The following is a 13083-nucleotide window of genomic DNA, read 5'->3' as shown; positions in this document are numbered from 1 at the left end:
CCAAGTGTGAAATGGAGGCGTCCTGAGAGGTTCCACAGTCAACAATGTGGCATTGAAAGGTCAGGGCTTAAGTCTGTGTTGGGAGTGACTGGCAATAAGACTTAAGCAAGTTCTGGCCAGACCAGAGGCTCTGAATGAACTTCATTGGCTGCGAGGAGTATCTGATTGTATGAGAAATTACCAAGGTATCTGAAAGAGCACTGTCAAGTGTATCCCGCTATGTCCTTTTTGCAGATGGGTCTGCTGCTTGCCACATGAAGCCACTCCTGGTCCATTGTATTTTATAAGTGACATGTGGCAACTGCTTCCCAATGGTAGCTTTACCTGTGCATGGGAGTTTCTAGCTGGTCACATGAGGCTGTACCTAGACCTATGTAGCTGTGCTCAGACATTTGCCTGTCACGTGGCATATGCAGCTGCACCTGAGTATATAGGCCAGTTCCTGGTGTATGATGGTGTGCTCATTTCCCAAGGGTGTGGTTGGACAAAAGACTGTATCTGATCACTTGAGGTATAGCCGGACATATGATATTACACTGCTTAGGTTCAGCTGCACCGGGTATTTCCTGGATCACCCTCAAGACTCCACAGGTGCCATCCTAAATCAGTTTTGAATGATCAAACAGTGGGCTGCACAGAGTTTTGGAGAGCAAGACCTTTTACTGACAGGTATCTCGGTGTTTCTCGTATTCATGATCATTACCTTTTATACTCTCCCTTTTCCGTTTTCAGACCTGCTGCAGACTAGCATCGACCTGCAGATTGCTGCAAACAGGACGGCGCACAATACCAGCCAATACGCCTCTAAAGAGCTGATACTAAGGAGAGGGCACACCTTCAAGATGGATGCGACATTCAACAGGAAACTGCTCAGTGGAGAGACAATCCAACTCGAGGCAGAGACTGGTAACGACTTACACATTGTCTAATCGTGTAGTCCATAACACCATGGCAATTACTACCATGTATAGTCTATATGCACGTGGCCATGTCGCATTTTACAGGACTTAAAAAAATATATATATATTTTTTATTAAGTGTAAAACATATAAACCTTTACACTGTATTTTAACAAAACACATATCACAAAAACAGTTTAAACAATGAAAATGCAATCCAGCTCAATGTAATAAAAACAGTACATATCTAAAAACATTATAATGTCATACATCAGTTCTTAGAATAAAGGTTCCAAGGGAAGAAAAAAGAAAATACAAATCATTCTTCAAATTTCTCTGAGATCTGTTTCCAAACTAGGTATCCAGCGTTTGTAATAAATCTGGAGTAGGCGCCCTCAATAGTTGATGTCCTCAATATTATTTACAAAATTACTATAATGCAATGCATACAAATCGCATAAAACCCTGCATGGAGTAAATAGATGGCGCATTGTCTCAAATGAATCCTTACGTTTTCTTGCTCCTAGTATCATCAAAGTTGGAAGGAAGTTAAATCGTTTATAAATAATGAAACGCCTCAGACCCAGGTCAGTAGCGTTTTTTAAGTAATCCATGGGTTTGAGGCAGGGACGTCATTTCACCAAAATGCCGGGGGTACTGGATGTGACATCACATGACCCTTGGCCTCCAATGACATCACAGGAAGTGGTGTTATTTGACCCAACCCTAAAGACACATCACGGAAGCGATTGAACACGACCTTTCACCCCTTGACAAAAAAGGGTGGGGCATCACATAGCATTGTTCCTAAGAACACTACGAACAATATGGTCACAATATTACTATAATGTGATATACATTTCATACAATAATTTATCACCATATGTATTGTTAATATCAGTGTGTATAGGCCTATATTACCAAATTACTGTGAATGCAGGCAGACGGCTAAGGGCAAATAATAATGATGTGTTATTATTATGCAATCTGCCCCGAGCGACGGGGGCATTACCTGAGTCGGTAATTCCCTCGCCGTGTGGGGCACATTGCTATTAGTACCCCAGCCCGCAATATCTGCGTGACTGGGGCACCAAAAGCATTGTTTTCTGTCCCAAAACGCTGCAGCGTTTCAGGACAGAAAAAAAAAGAAATGCCCAAGAAAATGGCAGTCGGGAAAGGGAAAACAGAGTCTGTTTTCCCTTTTCATGGCGGCCATCGGGAGCGGACGCGCTGGGAACAGAAATGTTCCCACCGCGTCTGCTCCTGAAAAAAAAGGAGCAGAAGGTAAGTGGGGTTGGGGGGTGGGAGGGGAAGAAAAAAGTTTTAAAAAACCAAACTTACCTGCGTCCCCGCCGGGGGACGATGGAAGTTTCCAGCCGTGTGGAGGCGCAGAGCGCGGATGGCCCTGCTCCGAGTCTCCACACGGCTGGAGGCTGCCATCGTCCCCCACCGGCGACAAAAGAGCAAGAAGGTAAGTGGGGTGGAGAGGGCAGGGAGTAGGAAGGAGGGAGGAAAGGAAAAAACAAACAGTAAAAAAAAAGCCTTACCTGAGTCCCCGGCAGGGGGCGAAGGCAGCCTCTCAGCCGTGGGGAGGCTCAGAGCGGGGATGGCCCCGCTTCGAGCCTCCTCATTGGCTGATGGGCTGCCACGACGCTAGCCGAGGACAAGGCGACTGGAATCCCAGACAATCGTAATGATCCGGCGAGAGCCAATCAAAATGCGTGTTGCATTCTGCTTGAATTTCGCCGGGTACTAATAATGCTTAAGCACTTTATATAGCACAAATATACATACAATATCACCCAACCTGTGTTGGTTATCATTTATCGGCCTCAGAAGGGTGAAAGGCTGAGTTGAGGTGTTTAAGAATTGACTAAATCAGTGACTCACCCTCTGAAACCTTTAATGAGTCTAACAATTATTGTATAGAATTCCAGAAAGACAAATTATTTGTTATTCCTATTCTTTCTTACTTAGGGTCACTGCTCAAAGTGTTACTTTTGTGCAACCCCCTGAACAAAAAACCCAGGCCCTCCAGAAACAAACAACTACATGGTACTGGGCACAGCCCAGTAGCTTACATTTTAAAAAACAAAAGTGTTTAGGGGTAGCAAGGGAGACCACAGGGGTAGCAAGGGAAACCACATGGCGATCGTCAAATGACATTCCTGGTTTGAGGAAGCGGAAGGCTTGGGAAGCATGCTCACGCAACAACAACTTCCCACTTAAATAATCTACTGTCTGTGCTCTGCCCCTGCAATTTGTTTTATCAGTTAACATTCTTCTAGCCAACGTGTAATTGGATATGACGTCAGTCCATTCCCAGCCATTTTCTGCATAAAAGTCCTCACAAGCCTTCCTCAATTTTTCCGCAGTATGCGAGTCTTGGTGAGGAGAGGACTTTTTTTTCCTGATGCCAACAAAGGATGGTCTTGCCCTCGTCTTGCAGTACTTTCAAATATAAGAGGGATCTGTTGATCTTAATTTGTGTAGTTAACACAACTAATCCAAGCTCCATGTGTAAAGCAGCCAGTAATAATGACTGGGGGAGGTCTACATTTTGACACCACAGTTTACTTCCTAGTACATGAAGGAAACACAATTATCTGTGTGAGTCTTAAGGCCATATAATAGAGCCGCGACCATGCTCATTTTGTAAACTGTGAGCAGGTCTTCTATTGACAGCCCACCCTTGTACTGAACAAACATTTTGGCAGCCCCAAATGTGGACATGGCTTTAGGTGACACATACATCTGTAATGACCTGGGAGATAGCGAAGCCGTTAGTAAGGTACCAAGGTATGCATAGGATTCAACTTCCTCTAATGCCTGTTTTCCGATCGTCCGCCTAACCCTCTGCCATTGACGCTTATTACCCACGGTTATAAGTTTAGATTTGGCAACGTTTATCTTCAAGTTGTTTTCCGTGGAGTACCCATGCAAAGCCCTCAATGACCACTGTAAGCCAATGAGGGTTTTATCAAACAAGACAATATCATCAGCATAGGCCAGCCATAAAAGGGCATTAATGATAACCTAGGAGGAAAGTCGTTACAATTTTCAAATGCTCTCGCCATATTAGAAGTATACAAGTTAAAGAGGAGAGGCGAGAGTACACACCCCTGTTTTAACCCATCCTTAGTGGGAATGTAATATGTAAGGTGTGCCTCTCTGTCATGCCTTATTGTAACTGACATATCAGTACACAATTGCTCTAGCAATTCAAGTAGAGGGCACCTAATGCCGCATTTACTTAATTTACACCACAGCCTCTCTCGTGGAACACTGTTGAAGGCTGAAGAATAATCAATACATGCCATGTATAAAGGTGACCCTCCTGCAATGGCACCAAATACCAACTGCTGCACCGTCCAGATGTTATGGACAGTTCCCATTGCTTTCTTAAATCCCGTCTGTTGAATAGGAAGGAGTTTAGCCTGCTCAGCCCATATTGATAGATCATCCAAAATAAAGGAACAGAAGAGCTTCCCGGGAGCATCCAATATGGCAAGCGAGTGATAGTTAATAGGGTCGCTCCTGGGGCCCTCCTTCTGGACTTGGATAAGTATCGATTTCCAAGAGGAGGTAATTTTACTGCCACACAAAACATTCCAAAACAGACGGGTTAGGATGTCAGTCCAGATCACGTTTTAGCATGACTTGCGACAGACAGTCTAGGCCAATGGCACAGGAGGGTATTACCCAAATTGACCTTTTACAATTGACTTTTTGTCCTGATTGACCTAATTATAGTGGTCCTCATTGACCTTCTGCACAATTGACCTTTATATTAATTTAGTTATTTTATATAGGTTATGGGTTGGCTTTGGATTATAAATAATGTAAGGAGATTCGGTGGGGGGGGTTGCCGTGGGGTTTTGTATTGGGTAGGAGGTTGCAGGGGGGTTCCCCCCGCATACATGTCCTAATTGACCTTTTAAATTAGGTAAATTCGCCCAAAGGTCAATTCTCCCGAGGTCAATTGTGAAAAGGTCAATTAGTATACAACCCACGGGAGGGCTTGAGATGGGACATTTTCTCCTGAACCTCGTTAGTGGTAATAAGAAAAGCTGGGTAATTTTCCAAATCTGGGGAGTCAGGATTTGGGGAGGGATGAATAGCAGGAGGGACTCAATAAAAACTATCCATTCCTCCTCACAGGTGGGGTTGATGTCTTCATTTTTATCCGCACCGTGGAAATGCCTAAAGGCTTGCCAAAAAGATTTACTGTCTTTCCTCCGTAAGATTTTGAATAAGGATAGCCATCTAGCAGTAAATTGTGAGTTTTAATGATAACGCAACCAGTTCTTATATTCGGTGTGGTAAGACGTAATCATACATTTCCAACTTGCCAAATCAATATTTCGTCTTCTAACGAGATAACGCACTAAAGGAATATGTCCTCCTATCGGTAATCATGGCGTCATAGGTAGTGTTTTTACCAATTCTAGTGATATTAGTTCCCTTTCTTCTCATGGATCCAACCTTACGAGCATGTGTGGAAACAACGGTAATAGCAGCGTTTATGACCAAGTCCTAAAAAGCTACCATGACTGCCGGGTCAGAGCACAGTACTCCTTTCAGTGTATTCATTTGATGCACTGACTAGCAGATTCTATTGCCTTGTAGAGATGGGAAATAGTGGCCTCTTAACGCATCTCGAATGAAAACAGCACACATAGATATGCTAACCACCAAAATCTTATGATCACTGCACTTAGTAGTTACCATTTCCAGAAATACAGAATCCCACCTTCTACTTTTCAGGGCATATATGCAATCAATCCTACTAGAGGACTTCCCATTAGTCCAGGTGTCATCCCTGGAATCAGTGTGTGCATCAATGTAATCTAGTTCATACGAGTGCAGGAAAGCATGCCACCAAAGGATCTGTGTAACAGTCTGTTTGTTTTTTTTCATCCATACCCACACCACAGTCCATGATGGTTTTGGTCCTAGCACAACAAGCATTTAAATCGCCAGCTCAGATCAAGTGCCCCCTCCAATCCCCCACAATCCCCCCGGTTGTAAACTACCCCACTCATACAAGTAACATAATCATAATTCTACCAGTCAGAGTCGTAGAGTTTACTGATCAGCAGATTACGTGATTTGCCATGTGACGTCAAGGTTAGATGGGCAGACAAGACAAGATATTCTGATGTGTCTCCCTTTCCTGAAAGCCCCTCATCTGGGATCAATGTGATCACTGCGCCGCCCGTAATAGCGACTTAAAATGTCGACCTCCATTACGGCTCGGTGCAGTGATCACATAGCTTACTTGTCGCCCGCATCCCCTAACCGGTTCCATGTGTTAGTATCCCCGCAAAAATATTGCGATACAAAAATGTCACCACATTCTTGCAGCGATATTGAGCCAAGAACCCAGCGGGGGACACCCCCTCAACCCCTGCACTATTTTTAAATGTGCGGGGGACACCCCCGCAACCTCCGCTCCCACAAATTATCCCCCCCAAAAATATCGCCTATGGCGAGACAAACGCCCATATGTACGGCGATATTTTTGGTGGGGATAATATGTAGGGATACCCCCCTACCCAAACCCCCCCAATGCACTTACCTTCTTGGCAGCACACATAGAAGTGTGCCGCTGACTGCCCTCTATCCCCTGCAGCGTCGGTTCCCACCCACTTATGTGAGGTGGAGGCTGCGCCGCAGGGTCCTTGTTTTTCTTCTTTCTTTTTTCTTAAACTTTGTGCCCCGCTCTCCATCTAATGGAAGCGATGGACACCCCCGCAACCGTGACCCCCATTGCACTAACAAAGGGGAGCGGGGGACACCCCAGCAACCCCTGCTCACCTTAGTCACTGTAATGGGCGTCAGGATTGATGTACTGCGCACAGGCGCAGTATTGGTAATGTCACCACAATATGGCAACACTTTGGTACAATTTCCTCATATGTATGTGTGATTTAACCACAATTAAAAGGCCACCAGGAGGGCGACCAACGAAACCCTTAGTGGCCACGTTATTAAGTGTCTTGTAACCATCTATACAGATATGAGTAACTGATAGTTTCCTGCAAAATGAAAATATCGTCAGTCTTCAATTTAGTTAACCCCATCCAACCTGGGTAAAATTTCTGAATCAATGCATATTCGAACTGAGACTAATCAAATATTTATTCTGCGTATCTAATTCTCAGTATTGTATATGCCCAGGAAGATAAGGAGTCCAGGCCAGGGGCCCTGCGCATAGGCATCAAGTGGAGGATGCTATGTGCTACCTTCCTGATGAAGGTGCCTCATTTTATTCTCAATACCCACTTCCCCACCCACCATTTTATTCCTCAGATTAGGTGTGCACCTCAAATGGAGGGCAGATTTCCATAGAAAACCCCGTTCTTGTGAACTGTGGTGCACATGACATAATTAATTCAACAATTTGGGAATTACTCAAACGCAGACACACCCAATTGTGATGCTTTTTTGTTTCTGAGAGAAGGACAGTCGACAATACCCTCAAGTGAGGGCCCACATCAAGATGTTTTAGACTTGCTGCACAATTCAAACAGGGACTCTCTGACGTGGCAAACAGTTCTAGTAAAGTTATGTTCCTGCCATCAGTAGGTTTTACACTATTACAGGTTTTATTAGGTGCCCAATTAGAGATTAGAGGTTGTTCAACAATGTCGCACAGCTCCATTCCGGCGCTAACGGAAAATCAGCAGCATTAAATATGGAAAATTCCAGGGAGTGCTGAGGTACATCGGCTGCTGCACTCATAATTGAGTTTGGGTCATCTCCATGCTGGTGTTCCAGTCTCTGTGCTAAATTCCCGGGTTGGGATTTCTGCAACCAGTTATCCAGCATACCTTTACCATTCCCTCCAGGTGCTACATGCCCTCCCTTAATAAGTTTCTTAGACACCAGAGGCTGTACTTTCCGATTGGGGTCGATCGTGGTCTGTAGATCTTTCCTCAGTATTTTCATTTTTGTGTCTGTTGAGGGGCATTGCCCTTCTGTTAGTGTGCTTATAAATGACGATGGTCCATTCATCTCATTAGCCCGATCCAGCTGCTCTTTTACCTTGACTCCAACCAGTGTCTGCCCTCTCTTCTCTTTTTTCATGCGGCACTATGGGCTTTTTCTTTTCTTTTCCAAAGCCTCCTTCGTCTCCTGGGTTTCTCGGGCTGCTGTCCAGTTGAATTATTTATATATGTGCTTTCCACTTCAGGCTCAACTGAAATCTTAGCTGCTGATGTTACTGTGGGCCCAGTTACCGAAGCAGTCTCAGGTGCCTCAGTCAAACCTGCAATCCCGCCCTCTTGTTCAATAAGAGTCTTTTCACTTATCCGGTCGGTTCTAAGAGATGGTGATCGAGGAGGGTTGAATAATGTGATATAGGCATAACTGTCGTTAGTTCTGTCGCTGTTAATATACATTGAAAGCCTTTATGCTCCTTCATAATGTCTGTACACAGGACCAATAAAGTTTTAACAAGGGAATGGCTCACCGTTAAGGTATCCTTATTTCATGTGCCAATCTTGACACCAGATCCGAGCACATAAAATTATCTATCTTGCATAGCAGGCCGCCATACTAAGGAACGACCTAACGTCCGCTACTTGCGAGGAGGTGGCAGGCCCACTATGGTGTTCACCTTGTCAGGATCCGGGGCCATTCCAGTATCTGAGAACACGTGTCTGAAGAACCAAAGCTTCTGTTTGTTAATGTTGCACTTTTCCAGGTTTAGCGTAAGGCCCGCTGCCTCTAGCGCTGAACAGACTTCCAGCAGGCTCTCGTCGTATTTCTCCTGTGATGCCCCATAGACCAAAATGTCATCACTGTAATTAAAGGCCAATTTGACTGGGAGGATGACTTGGCGGATGGCCTCCTGAAAAATCTCAGCAGCAGACGAGATGCCGAAATTGAGGAGTTTATAGCGGAAAAGTCCTTAGTGCGTGGAGAAAGTGGTGATGACCCTGGACTTGGGGTGTAGTTTGGGATGGATTGGTCTATGTCCAGCTTGATGATGGCTCCATCAAGTTTACCAAGGCCCTGAACAACTGCTGGGGCCTCCACAAATTTCCTATTGAGATTCAGGGAGGTTTACAGGTTCCCACGAAATTTTCACCCAGCCCTAATCTGCCAGAATCTACTTTAAAAGCCATTAATTGTCAGGGAAGTTCGGAAGAAGTGCCAGCAGGTATTAGCTGATTTTTGTGAAAGGCTTCAGGAAGGGATAGAAAGTTTAGGTGAAAGGGAGGGATGAGTTGAAGCTCGGTGGATACATTAGCAAGAGGAAATGCAGACCTGGGCATCTGTGTATGTTATCAAAGTAGGTCTGACCTTTCAATTCTATAGTAAGCTATCTCATTAGATTAATTTAACCTACCGCAGAGATCAATGTATCAAACCTGCACTCCCAGTTTAAGTGGAAATTGTAAGATTACATATGGGATGAGCAGAGTGAATAACATATCCGGGCATGCCTGGGTCTGACTTTCATAGTAGACTTTCATAGTAGAGAGGTTGACACACTGACTATTATTGAGGTTTGTAATACTACAATGTAGGGAATTCTAAACAGTCATGAACCGCTTGAAGGAATGGGGAAGAGTCAGTCATGCATTATGACTGCATGTAGTTTCATTCTCCTTAATTTGCTTCTATGAAGACTGCTGGGTTTTTTATTTACTACCATTGGGATTATATGGCTTCAGGCCTGGGCCCACGGAAAGGCCAGCCGGTCTGAGGCATATTCAGTCAAATGTCAACCAATCATAATGCATATTCTGATGTTCCTTAAGGGAATACCATTTAGTCAGGTGGGGTTGCAATGTTATGAGCTGTGCACCTGGGAAAAACACATGACATGTAGCTACAGTAAGACGCCTATTCTGAGATGCACTAGTGCGCTCAAAAACGATGTGCCTTTTTCACAAAGTCCCTTTAAATGTCTGAATCATAGATGAGCAAATTCAGAATCCCCTTTGCACTATAATATGTAGGAAATAAACACATTCTCCTTGGCCACCATGGTAAATTAGTAAAGGAAATGCAATGCAGGACAGTGTACTTTATGATCCGTTCATGCATTTTTGTTAAGTGTGGAACGGCAGCAGCATGACCCAATGCTGTCCCACGTATATTGCCCGTCAAACAGGAATAGAAATGATTATCTTTTTTAACACATTTCACAATGACAGGCCCTTTAAGTCCTTCAGTCCATGAGTACATAGATTCACATCCTCTGCCTGGGAGATGACTTCTTTTGCGTCTCGAGGACCCTGCGTGTTCCTTCATGTAAGGCCCGATAGTGGCAGAAGCGAGGGCTGGGCAAGGTGAAACTGGTCCCGTAGAGCTTTCACCATGAGGATGGCTGTTTGAGCACCTCTACAGGTTAGGTCATGGTACCTTCTTCACCTCCATGTCTTAAGTTCCTGGCACTTATCCTAGCACCCCGTCACATCCTACCTCCTCAACGAGTCACAATGGTCTAATACCATAGAGGATCTTTCCTGCACCTCCTTACTTATCCTCCTTTTCTCCCTTTCTCCCGGCCAATCTTTCTCCGTGATGCTTCACTATATAGTGTAGTCCTTGAAAGAGTGTTTTCCAAAGCAGGCATGTTTATTTGAGGGCCATGTTGCCGGGGGTACACATTTTTGGGTTTTGGCTGACTTTAAGGAACCATTCCCTTGTAAATATGACAATGACTGCAAGGTTACTGATGTAACGTGGGCCGCCTGTCTCACACAACGCGGGAGCCCGGAAGGTAAGTTTACAGGTAAGTTTATTTCCAAGGAGTTACTTAGGGGAGAAAGCACTGGGACATCACCCAGCCCAGATCAGTAGGTTCAACCGTCATCCATGGAACCTTACTCACATCACATCCATCAACACTCCGCACTCCAAATGATATCACCAGCCAACCCACAGATCCAATTACAACAGTTACTCATTATCACACATACGGGTGTTCCATCCCCATACTTATAAGGTCAACAAACCGTGAACCCATTAGGAGAACTGTGCCCAACAAAATCCAAAAGGTCAGGATCCAAAACTTTGCAATGACCTACCAGAGGACGTCTGCCTCAGGAAGGCCATAAAGACCCAACTGCTTCCAAGGCAGTAACAAGCAAACTGCTTGGTATATCAGTACCCATCAATACACCTGACGCTGTCCCCTGATCTTCCCACACAAGGCCTCCGATCAGACATGCACATCTAACTAAAACACGCCCTCCCTCTAACCCCCGTTCTCTTCACACACTGATTCTTCGCTGAATTAGGCCCTGGGGTTTCGGCCCAGGTCTAGAAAAATGGCCTTGGTCCTTCCACAATGTGTCCCTAAATCAGCAGTTAAGTCCTTCATGTCCTTTCCTGGCTGTTGTGTGCCCCATCGTCCTACCCTCAAGACTTATGTGTCCCTCATTTCCGCATTTTCTCTGTCAGCACTGTAAAGCTGCTCCCCACTCTATGCGGCATCTTATAAAACCGCAATAGTGTTTGTTTTTTCCTCAATCTGGTTGTTTAATAGTTCCAAGACATATTTGACTAATAATGTCAGATGAAACATTGCAGGCATGATGCTTTCCAAGAATATGAGTTAAGATTAATTTGTGCACAGTCTGTTTTCCGTTTTCCAGTATGTGATAGAACTTTTCTATTTTCATTGACCTGTTTTATGTGTCACAGCAACAATGGTATGAATGAAAATATGCATTTCTTCTCTGCTCTTTTGCAGTGTCACCCCCAAAGTCCAAGTTTCTTCTCTCAGGTTCAGCATCAGCTTGCTCATGGAGTGCCGTGGCAGAACATGGGGCCTCAAGCACTGTGAGCTTTACTATCTTCACCCCTCCAACTGCCAGCATTGGACGTTACACCTTGAGTGCCCACATCATCTCCGGGGGCAGAAGCTATTCTATCCAGCTAGGGAAGTTCATCTTACTCTTCAACCCCTGGTGTAAAGGTACCAACTGCTTCTAATCATTTTACCCAACTGTCACACTTGCACCCACTTACTGGGTCACCTGGAAAACGTATAGGTTGCTGAAAAGGCGAAAAAGACACAAGCATGTTAGCAATCGTTATATTTATGTGCTTTTTGTATAGCTCTGTAGATGTAGAGCAAACCATGGCATAGCAGCAGGGAAAGGGTGGAAGAAAACCCTGTAGATGGTGGGTGATACAAATAAGGGCAACTAGAGGAGTCAGCACAGTTACATTAAGTTTGCCAAAAAACTTAAAATTGCATGCTGGTTTTTGATACATAAATATTTTAGTTCCGAGTAATTGTCTTGGTCAAAAGACATCCAGGAAACTGGTGTAAAAGTCACTGGTGGAGGAAGCCAAATGACACTATTGAGGGACGATGATTGGTAACTAGGTGGATTGGAGAGGGATTCAAGTAATCAACAGCTAAGGCTTAAGAAGATTTGCCTTGCTAGCATAGGGAAGACCTTAGGCACACTCTGTAGTAAAGGGTGGATTCTTTGCGGCCCTGGACTCTCAGCGAGTGCAGGCCACACCTTAAGACCTTAATAAAGGATCATTCATCATGTGCAGCTGTTTTCTTTGGCTTGAAATGGCTCAACTGTTCCTGTCCTGTGCTTCCAAGTAGGGGTGTAAAGTTGGCCAAAATGTGCGATCTGTTTCGGATCTGTATCCCAGAGGTTCTGGTGCTTAATGCCGAGTCCTAACGCCTAGCAACTGTCTTACCTGTAGCAATTGCACATAGTTTAGAGCTGAAATAATATGAGCACACATCTCAAAACTGCTGACCAGCTAGGCTGCCTGGTTCTGGATCAAGGCAGATGTTCCATTGGTAGTCCATCATAAAGTTGGTTACACATGCGAGTGAGTACCAGCACTCACATAGCCTCTGCTTTACGGCCAACGTTTAAAAGGGCAGTATTTTCCTACAGAGCTGATAGTGGGCCAACCTGGTTACTGTCCATCTCCAGGGTCCGAGATTAGATTGTATCACATATGTTGCCCTCATGACTTATGTTAACTGTAGGTGTGGGCAGAGACACCTTGGGGCACTGGCCAGGGTAAAGGGATGGCATGTGCATTTGATAGCACACACAGATTTGTAGTATTACCCCCATAATGACAAAGAATGCAATGAATCCTCTAGTCCTGCCTCTTGTTCAGGTAATGGGCAGATGACTGATGAAGCTTAATTATACCGCAGCCCTATGGAGCATTG

At 44.7% G+C, this 13083-nt stretch overlaps 1 protein-coding gene across 2 annotated transcripts in view; it reads left to right on the top strand.

Moving 5' to 3' along the window:
- LOC138581224 (protein-glutamine gamma-glutamyltransferase E-like) overlaps positions 1-13083 on the top strand; it is a 386319-nt gene that overhangs the window by 99527 nt on the left and 273709 nt on the right. For both annotated transcript variants that reach the window (XM_069652406.1, XM_069652407.1), the window contains 2 exons: positions 733-906; positions 11617-11841. In XM_069652406.1, coding sequence (XP_069508507.1) covers positions 733-906; positions 11617-11841 — 399 coding nt within the window. The remainder of the gene's footprint in view (positions 1-732; positions 907-11616; positions 11842-13083) is intronic.

The sequence above is a fragment of the Ambystoma mexicanum genome, chromosome 3p (genome assembly GCF_040938575.1).
Source record: "Ambystoma mexicanum isolate Mex_15411 chromosome 3p, UKY_AmexF1_1, whole genome shotgun sequence".
In the NCBI taxonomy this organism is placed as follows: domain Eukaryota; kingdom Metazoa; phylum Chordata; class Amphibia; order Caudata; family Ambystomatidae; genus Ambystoma; species Ambystoma mexicanum.
Note: the sequence above shows the minus strand (reverse complement) of the source record. Positions and strands in the feature narration are given on the sequence as shown.